The sequence below is a fragment of the Hyaena hyaena genome, unplaced genomic scaffold (assembly GCF_003009895.1).
Source record: "Hyaena hyaena isolate Hyena2069 unplaced genomic scaffold, ASM300989v1 scaffold_927, whole genome shotgun sequence".
NCBI lineage: Eukaryota > Metazoa > Chordata > Mammalia > Carnivora > Hyaenidae > Hyaena > Hyaena hyaena.
The window spans coordinates 152442-168791 of NW_024081558.1; the positions used below are offsets into that span (position 1 = coordinate 152442).

Below are 16350 nucleotides of genomic sequence, written 5' to 3' on the forward strand. Positions count from 1 at the left end.
TCTTTCTTTCTTTCTTTCCTTCCTTCCTTCCTTCCTTCCTTCCTTCCTTCCTTCCTTCCTTCTTTCTTTTCTTTCTTCTTTCTTTCTTTCTTTCTTTCTTTCTTTCTTTCTTTCTTTCTTTCTTTCTTTCTTTCTATCTGGATTACTTATCCATAAAAAATGAAATCTTGCCATTTGTAATGACATGGATGGGGCTTGAGAGTATAATGCTAAATGAAAATAAGTCAGTCAGAGAAAGACAAATACCATAAGATTTCACTCAAGTGTAGAATTTAAGAAACAAAACAAACAAGCAAAGGGGGAAAAATAGAAGAGAGAGACAAATCAAGAAACAGTCTTAACTATACAGAACAAACTAGAGGGAGTTAGGTGGGGAGTGGGTTAAATAGATGATGGAGATTAAGGAAGGTGTGCACTTGTCATTAAAACAAAAACAAAAAAAGCCCCACAGGATTTAAGTGTGATCTATAAATTAGATAATGCAGCTCTTTATCCTAGGAAATCTCAAGCATGTTTCCTATAGAGGAATACACAACACAACTGATCCTCTATTAACAGAAGAAATTCAAGGTTCAGATAACCTTTGGCAACTGAATGTCTATACTGTCTCTCATTAGGAATATTTGGTAGGATGGTGATTATTATACATTAAATATTCTAGGAACCTGCAGAAACAAAAATAAAATAATTCCTGAGCCCACTTAAGGGTGGATCATGATGGAAGTTCCATAACTCCTCCAGCTCAGAGAGGGTCCCCTCAGAGAAATGCACGTCTGTGTGCACACGGCTGATTCCTCGGTCTTCAAGTGGTTCACAATGGGTTGACGAATTTTGGAGGGCTAACTGAGAAGTTTGTTTCAAATGCATTTCTGGGTGGCTGAGCCAAAAGTATCATCCAAGGACTCTTCCACGCATCAGACTCTAAACGTCGGCAGTTGCCAAATCTCTTGACTTTATCTGTGCACCTTTTATAGGAGATATCAGAACTGTGTGGTATGGTGTCAAGTACAACTTGGGGTCTAGTGGATTTCTACACATAGTGCTTCCAGTTCTGAGGCAAATTAGACAGTGACCTTGAACTCTGTGAGGTGTTGCATGATCTTAGCAATAGCAAGCATCCGTCAGAGGAAGAACAGCGAGCACAAATAACTCTCCTCTAAATCCTGGCAATGGGCGCTATCTTGTCACAAAACTCCCTTTTGTTTACACGTTACAACTGACACTTATGTTATAATTGATGGTGATGGTGACCATGGGAACAGCTGACATTTGTTTTTCCTCACAATTCCCAGGCACTTATACCAACTACCTTATGTAGATAAGCTAATTTCACTTTAATACCCCCAACAATGGCTACTATTATTAGACTCATTTTGTAGAGGAGTCACCCAAGGCGCAGAGAAGTAACATTCCTTGCCTAAACTCACACAGCTTTGTGGAGGCTTGGTCCAAGCCCAAAAGGTTTGATTTCACAGCCTGATCTCTCAGGCATTATGCAATAATTTTATATCATCACCACTGTCACTACTGCAACAGTTGATACTTCTGCATTTTTCTGATACTTTATATTTTATAAAATATACGACACATCCTGAAAATATATCCAGAGTCGGACCATTCCTCACCATTTCTGCCCCTCCACCTTGATCCAAACCATTACTTCTTCCCTCGAGTAAAACCTCAGATTCCTATGTTTCTCCCTTCGCAGCTGCTCTGCCACACCTACGGTCTATTCTCAAACCTGCAGCCAGAGTGACTCTTATAAAAATGAGTCAGTTCATGTCCTTGCTCTCTTCAAAACTATCCACATGATAGTCTTATTCCAAATCCTTGCCATGGCCCACAAGGCCCTTCGTCGTGGGCCTCTGGCCACGAAGGTCTGCCTGAGGTGCATGAGGGTGTCACTGCTCTCCTGCCTCAGGCCTGGTACCCTGCTCCCCTGTCTCTTCAGGGCACACACCTTTGCTCCCTTCAGGTCTTGGCTCAACTGTCACATTTTCTATGAAGACTCTTACCACCAACTCCTCTGAAGTAGTGCCTACCTCAGGCACTTCCATCTTCAAAACATCCAGCTACTATTTACTTACTTGCTTATTGTCACCCTTCCTGCCCCATGAGGATATAATATCCATGAGGGCAGGACTGTTTCACTTCCTGCTGTCTCTTCTGTCCTAGGATAGCTGGTGCTCAGGAAATATTTGTTGAATGAGTAAAAACGTACACCTCCATTATATCCCCTGATTCTGAAAACAGCCAGGACACAGGTATTCAGTTTCCTGTTTTACAGGTGAATAATCTGACATTCAGAGGATAAAAGACTGGTGAGGCTAACAGACAGGGCTTTTCATTAGCAGATGCTCAAACAGAAATCAGAGGTCAGACACTGTCCATATCTGATATCCTAAAAGCAAAACAAAGCAACCTCTATTTTAGTAAAACCTTGGTTTGCGAACATAATTAATTCTGGAAACATGCTTGTTATCCAAAGCACTCTTGTATCAAAGCAAATTGAGAATCACTGGGTTGGTTGTGATCATGTGACATTTGGCCTCACGTACTACTCTTATTGCAAGACACTACTCGTTTGTCAAGTTAAAATTTTTCAGAAATGTTTGCTCATCTTGCAGAACACTCACAGAACAAGTTACTCGCAATCCAAGGTTTTACTGTATTTTGTTTTTTTGGCTATAGCGTTGGCAGACAGGATAAATTATAGGACAAAACCCAAAGAAACTGGTACTCACTCTGGTTTTTACACTCCGATCAGTTCCGGCTTCCAATAAGAGTTTAATACACTCCTTATTTCCATTTTTACAGGCCAGGTATAGAGGTGTCTGTCCTTCATCAGCAGCATGATTAATGTTAGCATCATATGCAATTAATAATTCTACACACCTAAACACAAGATTATGATTAATGACACTAAAACTGGCTTGATTTCTGAAGCACCTGACCAAGATATTAAATATAGAAAATAATGCTAAAGCAATTCTGTATCTTTCTACATCAATTGTTTACATATATATATATATATATATATATATATATATATATATATCAATTACTGTGGGTCTTACTCAATGGATACTGTTTTATGGAGAGGCTAGAAGCTATATTTTAACCACAAATTTACCCCCATGAAAATTTAAAACAGCAGCATTGATCAAGTGCTAAAACTTGGTTTTGACACTTCTCTGCAACCAAATTGTAAAAAAAAGTGGAGTTCTTGAAGTATGTTTAACTAATTGGGATGAATGGTGGAACTGTGGTTGACATATATATTATTTGTGGTTCAAAATAGCTTAAACTTAGAAAAAAGTCAGACTGCTGAGTCATTTTGAGATTTTCACTTGAGAAAATAATTATAAATAGCTCAGACAGCAGGGCACCATGTGCCTCCACTATAAAAGGCACCAGGGAGGCAGAGAAAAGGGCTGCCTTGGGGAGAAGAGAGGCTATCCTGTCTCCTGAAGGGGACTAGTTTACAAGGAAAAAGACATCTAAGCAGAAACTCACTGCTCTGAGAATCAAGGAGGAAAGAAATGAGGTAAATTCAAGACTCTGCAGCACTTAGTGACTGGCTCAACACCCAGAGCTTGTGTTTGTAAAATCAGACGAGAATAAATGGAGTAAAGAGGGCTAAATCATAATCATAATTAAGAAGCAACTTACCAAAAAAAGGCAATTTATACCACCTTCATTTTTTGTTTTGTTTTGTTTTTTACTTTAGATATATGCTTTTCTCCGCAGGCTTTTCTTTTCTTGAAAATATTTGGCTTCTTTATATATATTTAAAAAATAAATTACATACTGATGTGTGTTTGTATCTCATACACATTTAAACTAATCAACCCACAGGATTATTCCTTTTTGCAAAAATAACCATGCCCGCAGTCCTAGGACTGTATAATTTCCAAGTACGCTGCACTACAGATTGCCCAAAGGTAAAAGCACAGCCCTGAAGATGAAATCCCTTCCAGAGGACTCAGGATACATGCAAAAAGTAACAGAAAAACCAGGGCCTGTGGTCCTCAACAATAAACTCATGAGGTATCTATTAGATATGCAGAAAAAATAATGTTATACTTTAAGGATGCATTTTGAATATTAAGAATTACATTTATAATAACAGTGTGAACCTTAAAACCCATATTATAGGAATTGTGAAATATGTTAAAGAAAATTTCTATCAGGATGGTTAGATAAAAAGTTGAAAACAGCTTACATTCCTTATACAACAGTTCAGCACAGGAAGAGAAAGCAACTTAGTGACTTTCTATTTTATTAAACTATGACTCAATTTTAAAAAGCCATGTCTATATTCAACTGACTTGATAAGCTACCGAAGAAATATGCTAAACTTAAATGTATTTCCGTTTATAGGTTCTTTTGGGCTTGTGCTCTAATTACTTTTTGTATGGAAAGTTTCTGCTTCAATTTTTTTTAATGATAAAACAAGGTAAACATATTGGGATTTAATACTGAATCAATTGCCATTAAGAAGTTAAGATTATTTTATGGGGCACCCAGGTGGCTCAGTCGGTTGAATGTCCGACTTCGGCTTGGGTCATGATCTCAAGGTTCGTGGGTTCGAGCCCTAAATCAGAAAAAATGCTGACAGCTAGCTCAGAGCCTGAAGCCTGTTTCAGATTCTGTGTCTCACTCTCTCTCTGACCCTCCCCTGCTCACGCTGTCTCTGTCTCTCTCAGAAATAAATAAAACAAGCAAAAACCAAAAAAAGAAGTTAAGATTATTTTAATTAATATAATTCTAGGATTCGTTTTTTAATGTTTATTTACTTTTGAGAGACAGAGAAACAGAGCATGAGTGGGGGAGGGAGAAGAAGAGAGAGGGAGACACAGAATCTGAAACAGGCTTCAGGCTCTGAGCTGTATCAGCACAGAGCCCGATGTGGGGCTCAAACCCATGAACCTTGAGATCTTGATCTGAGCCAAAGTCGGTTGCTTAAGCAACTGAGCCACTCAGGCACCCCTAGGATTTGTTTATAATGCCATCACAAGTAAAGAAAAAAAAAAAAAAAAAAAAAAAAAGGCTTTTTGTGTTGGGGTGGTGGAAAACAGTGAATAACAGTCTTTAAAACATTGTATTTTATCACCACATATGTGTTGATAGACTATAAATAGATTATTTTCTTTAGAAGCAAGTTCATTCATGTGAGGCTGAAACACAACCTATTTCTCTTCTTTACTGCCCTCCTATACAGCTATTTACCTTTTAAGAAGAAGAGCAAATTTAGGATCCTACTTTGCATTTAAATCCTCAAATATACTTAGTGAATTTATTTGCCCAATGGATCTGAAGCACTAGTTTACACATTCAGCCAGAACTAAAATATGTGTGCAAATTATAAAGAGACTCTTTTCATAGAGAGGGAAAAAAGAATTAAGAGCATCACTTACTTGAAATGTCCCTGAGCAGCTGCGGCACACAAGGGTGTGAAGCCATTTGTATCAGCAGCATTGACTTGGGCTCCTGCATTCAGCAGCAATCTCACACAGTCTATGGATTTTAAAAGAAAGCCATTTAAATTCCCCATTTAGAGTTATGGTGAGCCAAATTCTAAACGAGCTCTATATAGATGCTAAACTCAAAGGACCTCTCCCATGCACATTCCATCTGACAATTCCATCATGGTGGATATGATACTCCATAGACTATTGTACAGAGAAAGTAGCTTCTTTTCTTGAGTATTTTAATGCCCAGACTCACCAACTAAGACATGTTAGTGTGTGTGTGTGTTTCTCTGAGAGGAGTTGCTGATGAGTTAAAGGACTGTTAGGTGTCAGAAAATGTTTTACCAGGCTTTTCCACCAGCCTATCCCAGGAAAGAGCGTTATGGATAGAATTAAATCTACTTACCAAACTGAAATACCATTCTTTGTATTCAAATAAATTCTTACTTTGTGATATTAACCTTTAAAACACTTCTGTGTGGTGGTCATCCTATACTTAATTTCATGGGTGAGGTGAACCCATACAGTCACCTGACTCTGGCATAAATATCATGTAGGCCTCATTTCCCTCACGGCATTTATTAGATTTAATTTCTCTACAGTAAGGAAAATTCCCACAATGCTTTTGAAGTAAAGAAGAATTTCAAAGTACTTCTAAAACTTGTAGATTCTTCCATTTAGTGCACTTGAACACAGTGAAGTTCTGAAAACTTCTCTGAATTACTCGACAATTATGCAGCTTATATATGCAAAGCTATTTGATTTTGGATTTACAGTCAAATCATCTTTTTCTGCACAACCATATGTTTTAGTAAATTTGACCACAAGACTTGCATTTTAAGAAACAAGAATAATTTCCAGACTTCATCAATATGTCATTTATAGCTGTACAATTTCTCAGTTCTCTTAAAAAATCCAAATAACTATAAATTGTTCCCACTTCAGAACAGTTTCAGATCCATGACCTTTCCTAACTACTAAAACTTGCCCTCACTATAGCATGTGCTGAAGCCCTGTCACTCTGACGTTCACACACTGGTATTTCTAACAGACAAATTAGAGCTATTTTGTGCTGACTAAAGTGATTGCAGATGGAAGGTTTTATTCCAAAATGTGCTTTATATAGTACTAGACCTAGAATTTCCACATCTATATTTCATTGTGCATAAAACAAAGATTACTTTTTGCTAGCTGCAATAAAATCTTACATTTTTACAGAACTACAATTGGGATTTTTTTTTCAATATTTACAAAGTCTTTGAATCATGTAAAAAAAAAAATTACCCACTACTACCTGCAAGAGAAAATCAAAACCAAAAGAACATTTTGCTCCTTTAACAGTGGTTACCAGTGTTTCTGGCTCTCCATCCTGTTACAAGAGGGTGGTATAATGAGGGAGATCTCACAATCTTTACCTGTATGTCCATTCTTAGCAGCAGAATACAAGGCAGAATGGCCATCTTCACAGGAGTAATTAATGTCCAGTCCTTCTTCATTAAGCAGCATTGATAATAAAGTGACATTTCCCTGGGTAGCAGCTTGCTGAAGAAGGGTGGGCCTGCCAGCCAGGGGGGCAGGACCACCACTCATTAGCAAAGGGGTTAGGGAGGGTGACCAGCCTGTGGGTTAAAGTGACCCTAGTTAGAGAGTAGGAGCAAGGACAAGAGACAGATATTACCCACTTGTTTCTGAATTACACACACACACCCACACCCACACCCACACACAGACATGAACACGTACCCTTACAGGATTATGTGGTTTCTAACATTATCAATCTGTTAATATTTACTTAGCACAAATCTGTACTGTTATTTCAATCTTGCATCTGCTAATTAAATTAACATACATGGTGACAAATTACTTTTAGTTGTCAGTCTTACACAGATAAATGTTAAAGTGATTGGTTTTAGGAAACTAAGATAGCTGTCTCATTTAAAAGTTCAAATTCCTCTTGAGGGTTTCAAAACAATTTGAATTTTGAAATTATGTATGGATTTCCTCAATTTCAATATCAATCTGAAAAACTGAATGGACATCTTTAGGTATAGGATAGAAATAGTTTTAAGAAATAGAGATTTTCCTTTGAAATGTTTCCAAGCTACTTAACTAAAAATCACATACAGACCATTAAGATGGACCAAATACTGCCACGAAATCTGTATTCCTTGAATTCCCTTTTTTGGGAATAAAAGTAATGGAGGGGTCCAAGTGCTACTTAGTATCAAGAGCTATAGAAGCACAACACATATAACTGGATCTAGAATACTGTATCCAGGCACAAATATTCAATACACAATTCTGAAGACTTTATCATCTGGCCATCTTTACAAATTGTGTACCAGAAACTTTTAACCAGCCAACAAAACAGGACAGTCTACCATATAGTTTTAACAAGAATCATAAGAGTTATCATAGTTAGATATTTCTCATCAGTATTTAGCAGCTTTAGAAGAGAATCTGTTAAGTGTGTGAAGTCGGCTGCATATAGCATGGAAAATTTTCTGAATTCTTCCTTGGTCAAAAGGCTGTAAAAACAGTAAAGTAAACATGTTTATTTAATGTGATATATAGGTATTTTGTGTGTTTTAGATACAATTAACTTTCAAAATAAGTCATTTTACTTTCTTCCTTATGAAGCCCCAATACCTCAGAGTAACGTCAGTGTAGATGGAGGGGCCTATGGGCACATAGTCAGTCCTCAGAGTACACTTTCTACATAAATCCAGTAACATTCTCTAGTAGGACAGAATACATGGATGTTTTGTGTCCCCTCCACCTTGATTATCAGGATAATATTCTAAGTATATGGGTGTTACATTAATAAGCAATTCATTCATATAATTGAGACTTAATTTTAATAAACATTAAAATAATAAATATTAAAATCAAAGGATTCCTTAGTATTTTAAAAATTCTTTGTGAAAAAAAAGTTTATAAAAATAAAACTAGACGGCTTATTAAAAGCTGGATATTACATCTTCATAATTAATTATTTGGGTCCATGAATAATTTATTGTTTTTACACTATTAGGCTGCAATGACATACAAAATTCAAATGCTCATAAAATATTTATCTAAACTTTATGATATTTTCCCATTGATATTCATTAGCTCTTCTTACAAAAGTAGTATTTTTACTTCATACTTACAAGAAGGCTCCTCTCTGGTACATTTTACCTTTTGTATTTTCTTAAAAACAAACAAAAAAAACAAGCCCACAAAAATTAAATCAGTACTTATTAGAAATGGATGATAAACAGAGAAATTATAAACACCAAGGTATGACGCCTTGACTGCATAGCACACACAACGGTAACATGAAGGCATTGCACGGAGGTCCTTGGTGGAACAGGAGGGAATGTGGCTCACACGCAGTGAGTTTCCTGGAGCTTGTGTGGCCCTCTCTCCCAACCCTTCCTCCTCCCTCTCTCTCTCTCCCCTCACTCTGGGTCCCTCTACCCCCACCTCCTCTATCTCATCCAAACCCTCTTAGTTATTGATATCCTGTAAAGAATATCAACAGGTATATATCAAGTGGTTGTTATTCTTTTGGGTTTTGTTTTCTTTTTTCTTTTTTTTCAATGCAATTTTAGGCTTTGGGGAAACAATTTAAATAGATATATTTTTAACTGCCTTATATGGAAACTTGAAGTATAGTCCCCTGGGAAGCCCTATTTTTAATGCTACGCTATATGAATGAGAAAATATCTTATTCAAAAATATTTCCAATCTTGAGGCCACCCAAGAATCATAGTTTCCTGTCAGACAAAGCAACAGAGGAATATATATGATTTTTTTTTAAGTTTCCTTAGCTTAGAGGTGTGCAATATATTTTAAAAATATTCTACAAAAGTGCTTTATAAATTTTTATATTTATAAATATTTATAAATACCAAGTATTCTTAAAGTTTAAATAATTTTTTATCCCCACTGTCATTTCCAATTACTTAAGTTATTTTAATGAATCCTGCTGTAAATACTGGAAAAATAAAACTTTACCATGAGACTTTAATGTTCACTTGAAACTCCCAACAATGATACGAAATGGTAATATTTATTGACTGGTTAAGTAATGAGAGAACAGACCTGCGTCATACGGCTACTTCAATGATGTTAGAATAAGGTCATTCGGCTTTGCAGTGTGCAAACATTAGTAACATGCGGTGGGTGACGAAGGGAACAGAGACCATGCAATGCAAGAGGGAAGAGGAATTGAGAACAGCTTCTGGCATCAGCTTCAGAGTGTGGAGAAGGTTAATGTCATGGCTCAGATCAATCTCATTTTTGGATTTCGACTTTAAGCCAATCATACATGGGCGATAATTTTTTAAGTGCATGTTTAACTAAGAAAATCTGTCTGAACCAAATTAAATAAAATGTACCAAACGAAAACAAAAACAAACCAGAAACAAATTTCCAAGGGTATGAAAACTCAGTTGCCTGGGATGATTTCTGGTTTTAGGCTTCTGCTCATCTAACAGTTAAAATGAGTTCACTGGACAAATTCAGGAGAAACGAGACATTTTAATTCATTTATAGAATTTAAAATGCTTTTTAAAAATTTAACATTTGGCTCTAAAAATTGCTGATAGAGTAATTTACAACATAATTCATTAAAATGGTACCTTTTGTCATTGCAATTCTCCTCAGGTCTTTTAGTTTAATCCTACTTGTTTGTCACAGATATAAACTGATATAGAAACTCAGAATCTTACTCTTTTAAAGGTCATGGGACCAAGGTCATGGTTCTCCAAGAAAGGAGAGGTAGGGTACTAGTGCTGTTTGAAAAATTCAACAGGCAAGTTTAGTAAATCTTTCTGGTCTGGAACTATTATTCTTTTTTTTTTTGGATCAATGTTTTCATTTTTGGAGGAGAAAGCTAATGGCTCAGAGCAAATATGCTTTTTAGGGTGATACTAGAGAAAGGCAGAAGTGGATTAATCCTGCCTTCTGAGACCCAGCCCAGAGCACTTTTCCTATTTGGGACAGGGATCTATCTTCCAAGGATTTGGCTGAGGAGCTCTGCCCTCTTACCAACCATAATGGCATTAGTGGCCATTTAGAAGATTAATAACCTTCAATGAGCTTATGATGTGGAGGCACAAGCTCACCCAGGCACAGAGAGGTTAAGAAGCAGGATGGAGGGAGCTTGGTGCTTCCTAGTTGCAAGGGCACAGCAGTAAACATAGGGGCAATCCAAATGGAAAGCAGGTGAAATCCTAGATCTCATTTGGAAAATTCAGGCTGACCTATCCCCATGTTTGATTTAATCACCCCTCTTATGTAAGTGTAATAACTTTTCTATTCCCCAGACTAGATGCTCTGGAAAAGCCTGCTGAATGACAATGAAACTCCTTATAATCAAATAACATAGAAACTTATCCCACCAAGTGTAAACCTGAAATTCTGAGATTATTTTGGCCAAATTGCAAAACCAGGGAATAAAAAAATGAGGAACCAGTTTCATGTATCCTCAGTGGCTCAACTGTTTCTTCTCTTTTGCTCTCTAGACATAAGCAAAGGGCTTTTTTCAGAGGGATTATAGCTCCTTTATCCACAATTCCACTCTGTCTTAGATAGGTCATTCTGGCCAATATATAATGAACTCAGAATTCTTTGTCTTTAAAGTTTAACTTAAGATCCTGCTGACAAAAATGTTCCTCGGTTATGGATCCTGATTTTAAAGCTTTTCTCCTGAAACCAAAAGACATTGAAGCTGAACCTTGGAACACAGTAACCACCGAGGCAATAAATGGCAAAGCATCAAGGTACAAAGCAAAGATGCGTTTGTAGTTCTTAAAAATTGACAAAATTTGGGGCACCTGGGTGGTTCCATCAGTTGAGCATCCATCAGTTCAGGTCATGAACTCGCGGTTTGTGAGTTCAAGTTCTTGTCGAGCTCTGTGCTGACAGCTCAGAGCCTGGAGCCTGCTTCAGATTCTGTGTCTCCCTCTCTCTGTTTCTCCCCTGATTGCATTCTGTCTCACTGTCTCTCTCTCAAAAATAAAGAATTAAAAAAACACCTTTTTTAAAAAACTGACAAAATTTATTTATATCCCAGAAGTATTTTCTGTTTTACAGTTTGTGCGTTTGAGTCAACAGCACTGCCACTGCTCCAGACATTTTTGGAATCTGTGATTTGTTACTGCCTTAAGACCTTACAGTACATTCTCTGATTCCCCTAAATGGTAGCAAAAATTCCTCCTTTGAATGTGGATTTAGCTATAGGAAAAGCTAACGTCATTTTAGGCCATGAGAAAGGCTGTCCAGCTCGAGCATACCATTTTGAATAAAAAGTATGGAATGCTGAATGTCTATAAAGACATGACAAAGTAATAATAGTGACATCAATTCTAAAGCAAAGTTTCAAAAATATTTTGAGCAACAAGATCAATGGAGCAATATCATCTCTATTCATCATTCATGGTGCTCTAAATGCAATACCAAGCTCTTTGCACATTATGATAGTTAATCCTAATAGCTACCCTGCCGCATATGAGTAGCATAAACTCCATATTAAGAATGAGAAAACTTGCTCAGTCCCATAAAATCACCCAAACACACAGCCATAAACTGCAGAGTCTAGATTCCAGTGCAGATCTGACATTAAAGTCCATGCTGTTTCCAGTTCCCAATTGTGCACCAAAATACAAATAGCCTCTCAAGGAGCATATTTTCAAGGAGACAGCTTATAATTGCATAAGTCTTGGTAGATTGCTCTCATTACCTGACAATTGGCAAGATCAATGGTACCTATTTTTCTCATTCCCACTTCCCCTACCTTAAGTGTTAAATGCAACACTACCCAAACGGTCCTTAAATGCTTAAAGTTCCCACTCATTCAAACCAATGGTCTCTGGCAGCCACTGAGATCCCACGGTTAAAGAGACTTCTCTCAAGTTTCAACAGAACTTTGACACTACAACATTATTTTAGAGCCACATTTACTCAGTGAAGAACTAATCCAGTCATGTCAATAAAAAGCAATGCTTCCTCTAGCACCATATAAAAAAGGGAAAAATCCAGTTCTTTATCAACTTCTTTGTGTAAGAGTCCCTGATTCACTGACTTCATAAGCCACATCTGCAATGAAAACCTTCTCTAATATAGCCCACATGCTATGTTATCCATCTGTGTTCAAGTGTTGGAAGACAACAGCTTGGAACAGAGTAAAAAGCTTTTGATATAAACTAAACTTAGAACAGAGACTTAAAACATACATATTCTATTTGTGATGTTTTTAAAAAGAGTATCAAACCGATATTAAAACTTAGAACATACCAATTACAGAGTGAATCTAATCAATTGGATAATCCCCAAGATAGACTGTAGTGTTAATAACCACTTGAAAGGATTTTTTAATGTTATCTCATAAGAGACAGAATTGAACACAGATTGTCTGGTGATGACCCCCTAATATTAAACACTTGGGAGATAAATATTTTAAAAGAAGCAACAGTCTTTCAGTCTTTCTTCCCATGGAAATGCTTTAATATCTCTAAAAGAATGGTCTCCATGTGCTCCAAACCATTACTTACAGGTTATTTTAAAAGAAGAAGGCACTTAGCATAAAGAAATCGCAATTCATATAGCAAGATGAATCACCATACCCTGGAGTCTTTAGTTAGAGAAAAACACCAAAAAAAAAAAAAAAAAAAAGAAAGAAAGAAAGAAAAAGAAAAGAAAGGAAAGCAATAGGGAAAAAATGTATCAAATAAAAAAAAGCTTCAAGGCAACGTGAAAGAAATTAAGGCACATGAGAAGACAGGCCACATTCTTAAAAAATGGTATAATATTGCAATCCCTTTACCTGATGCTGTTACCAGGAGGCTGTCTGAGGCACCTGTTCTACAGGATGAGGCACTAACAGGGTTTATGGAAGAGCAAAAGGCAATGGTGGTGGGAATGACAAGGGAACTTTCTGAACATGCAGGTTGGTTCAGTCCAGGGGTTTCAGCAGGCCAAGCACCCACCTGAGACGTGGCCAGGGCTGAAACGGCACAGCCTGCCGGTGCCACAGTTAAATCTATGGATGGTTTTGGTGGCAGCTGAGGGGAAGATGATTTAGGGAGATTCTCCTCATTTATTACCCTGTTCCCTTGTGGCAAACTGGAAGGAGGCGAAGCCACAGTTTTGTTATCAACTTTGGCCCCTGCACTGGAGGCCCTGCTGCTATCCATAATAACCTTGAGTTGGGGATGTGGTGGAGAAGGAGTTTGGGAGAGCCCTGGCTTTTTTGGAGGGATAGGAGGAGGGTTTCCTCTGTCAACTCGTGCTACCCCAGGAGTCTTTAAACTGGTCCGACCGACCGGAGGGCAGGTGCCACTGTCCCCTGTGGGGGGCGCTACAGGCCTTGGGGGCGCTCCTGCTTGAGGGCTTGTAAATCTTGACAGTGCTTGGGTCACAGTATTCCGAGCTAGCTGTTTGGCCACTAGGTTGTCACGACTTGTAGGAGAGACATCTCTTGATGGAGGACTTTGGGTAGTGTTTCCATTTTGGTCTGGGTCATTAGCATTGCCCTGGAATCGAAACCTAGCTGCTTGGATTCGTGGGTTGAGACCTGGATGCAAAGACGCATTGGCACACGGTGAATGTAAACTGTGCATAGGTGGTGCTTGTGAGTAGCTCTGGGGAGCTATGCCTGGCGTTTGCACGGTGGGAGGAGCAGTGCTACTGGGAAGCGGGGGTGTGCTACTGGCTGAGCCAGTGCTCGGTCCATTTTCCTCGATTTTGTTTGCACTTGGAGGTGGGGCGGTAGGCAGAGAGGAGCCAATCAAGTCACCATGAGAAGCCTGCCTGTCAATACCTGGTCTGCCCAGTGCGGCACCGGTGCACACATTTCCTTTTGTGTTGGCAGGAACTAGGGGGCTGCCTGTGGAAGGCTTTACAGGCACAGTCAAAGGCAACTTCTTCACGTGCTCAGTGCTTTCTATCACTAGGTCTGTCTGGCAAGCAACAGACCTTGTCACAGGTCCTTCCGTTCCCACAGATATGGAGACCACACGCCTATCTTTTGTCTTTCGGGGCAAAGAGAGGCTTGGTTTGCTGTCATTTCCCCTTTTCAGTTGCTCAATCATTTTTTTCATCTTGTCTATCTCCTCTTTGAGGTCAGTGGTGTGTGCTTCTTCTCGGTGCAGCTTAGCACGAAGCTGTTCCCGTTCGGTGTCAAACTCTGAGAGCTGTTTTTCCATCTGAGCTTCCATTTCTGTGCTTCTTCGTTTCTCAGCAGACAGTTCCTCTTCTAATGCACTCGTCTTCGTCTTTTCCTCTTCCAGTTTGGCCATCACCTCTTCTAGCTTCTGGGCCTCCTCTATGACTTTGCCAGAGAGCTGTTTGCATTCCTTGACCAGCATCAGGACCACGTGCTTGTTCTTGCTGCGCTCCTCCTCCAGGCGGGCAGCCAGCTTCTGGTGCTCTTGTTCAACAGCTTGCAGCTGAAGCTTTTCCATCTCCAGCTGAAAGACATTTCATAGCCCCGATTAATATGCAGAGAATTCTTTCAGCCAAAGAAGTGCTTCTTGTGAGATTTTTATTAATTGTGTAACAACTGTGTGGTTTGGGTTAGCTAAAATGCCAGAGTTCTAAGATGTGTTGTGATATGAAAAATAATATTTTAGATACTCATTAAATGAGAAAAGAGATGTAAATGGCTTCATGAATACCATCTAAGTCACAGTAATAGAGAATTTCAAAAATCTATTAAACTATAGAAAAAGAACAGTAATCCAATACTTCAAATCACAACACAGAGTTCAGAAAGTTCTGTTTTTGTAAAAATAGAACTCTGTAAAGGAACTGGTATTGTTTTTTTTTTAAGTTCAAATGCCTTAAGATTAGTAATGAATCTCTGAGGTGCAGCATAAAGAAAAGTGATGAAAACAGAGAACTGTAGTTAAATTCTATGCTTCCACATTTGCTAATTGTACTACTTTTTTTTTTAACTGCAAGCTTATGATGGGCTGCTGTAGAAACTATACGAAATCATATATGAAAGTTCTTTGAAAACCTGCAAGAACTAAAGAAATATCTTACTAGAATTATAATCAGTATCAGTGAACCCAAAGTCTGACCCCATCTCCTACAATCCCACTTACTCCCTTAGTTCCCACTACACTGGCCTCCCTGGTTCTTGAACATTGTCCTGCCTCAGGATCCTTGACTTTGTGGTTCTCCTGCCCAGAATTCCACCACACACCTTCATGTAGGGTTCCTGGGCTATGTAGTCTGTGTACAACACAATGATGACCTGCTGGAGAGGTGATGGAGAGGTGAGCCAAAGACCCAAAACCAGCCCTGTCTACTCATCCAGTATCTGCCCTAGCATCTGCCTGGAAAGAAGGGCATCTTTCCCTTCACAAAAAGACCCTGTCTGCTCACCAAGCCAAACGTCCCTAGGATTCATGCTTTCACAAGAAACATTTTTCTAGTTTCAATGTAGAGAAGGAGTTAAAAAAAAAAAAAAAAAAGTTTGTATCTCCAGGTAGGGTTTTCTTTTCTTTTCTTTTTTTAATAGTTTGTTGTCAAGTTGGTTTCCATAGAACACCCAGTGCTCATCCCAACAAGTGCCTTCCATGCCCATCACCCCATTCCCTCCCCCACCACCCCATCAGCCCTCAGTTTGTTCTCAGCATTCAAGAGTCTCTCATGATTTGCCTCCCTCCCTCTCCCCCACTATTTTTCCCCTTCTTCTCCCCCATGGTCCTCTGTTAAATTCCTCCTAATCCTCCTATACGTGCAAACATATGGTATCTGTCCTTCTCTGCCTGACTTATTTTGCTCAGCCAGGTAGGGTTTTCTGATATTCACAAAAGCATGCAAGGGCACAGAAGTCTGACTTCTTTATTTCCTCCAGGCCTCTGCTCAGCTGTCCCCT

General features: G+C 38.6%; 1 protein-coding gene across 2 annotated transcripts in view; it reads right to left on the bottom strand.

Annotated features, from left to right (window-relative positions):
* Nucleotides 1-16350, bottom strand: part of CTTNBP2 (cortactin binding protein 2) — a 148571-nt gene that overhangs the window by 56719 nt on the left and 75502 nt on the right. Inside the window, exons 4-7 of one of the 2 annotated variants that reach the window (XM_039220946.1) lie at nt 13288-14932; nt 6890-7093; nt 5421-5520; nt 2745-2895 (exon numbers count right to left, since the gene is read on the bottom strand). In XM_039220946.1, the coding sequence (XP_039076877.1) occupies nt 2745-2895; nt 5421-5520; nt 6890-7093; nt 13288-14932 (2100 nt within the window). Of the gene's footprint in view, nt 1-2744; nt 2896-5420; nt 5521-6889; nt 7094-13287; nt 14933-16350 lie in introns of those variants that run through there. The other variant, XM_039220945.1, reaches the window with a different exon arrangement.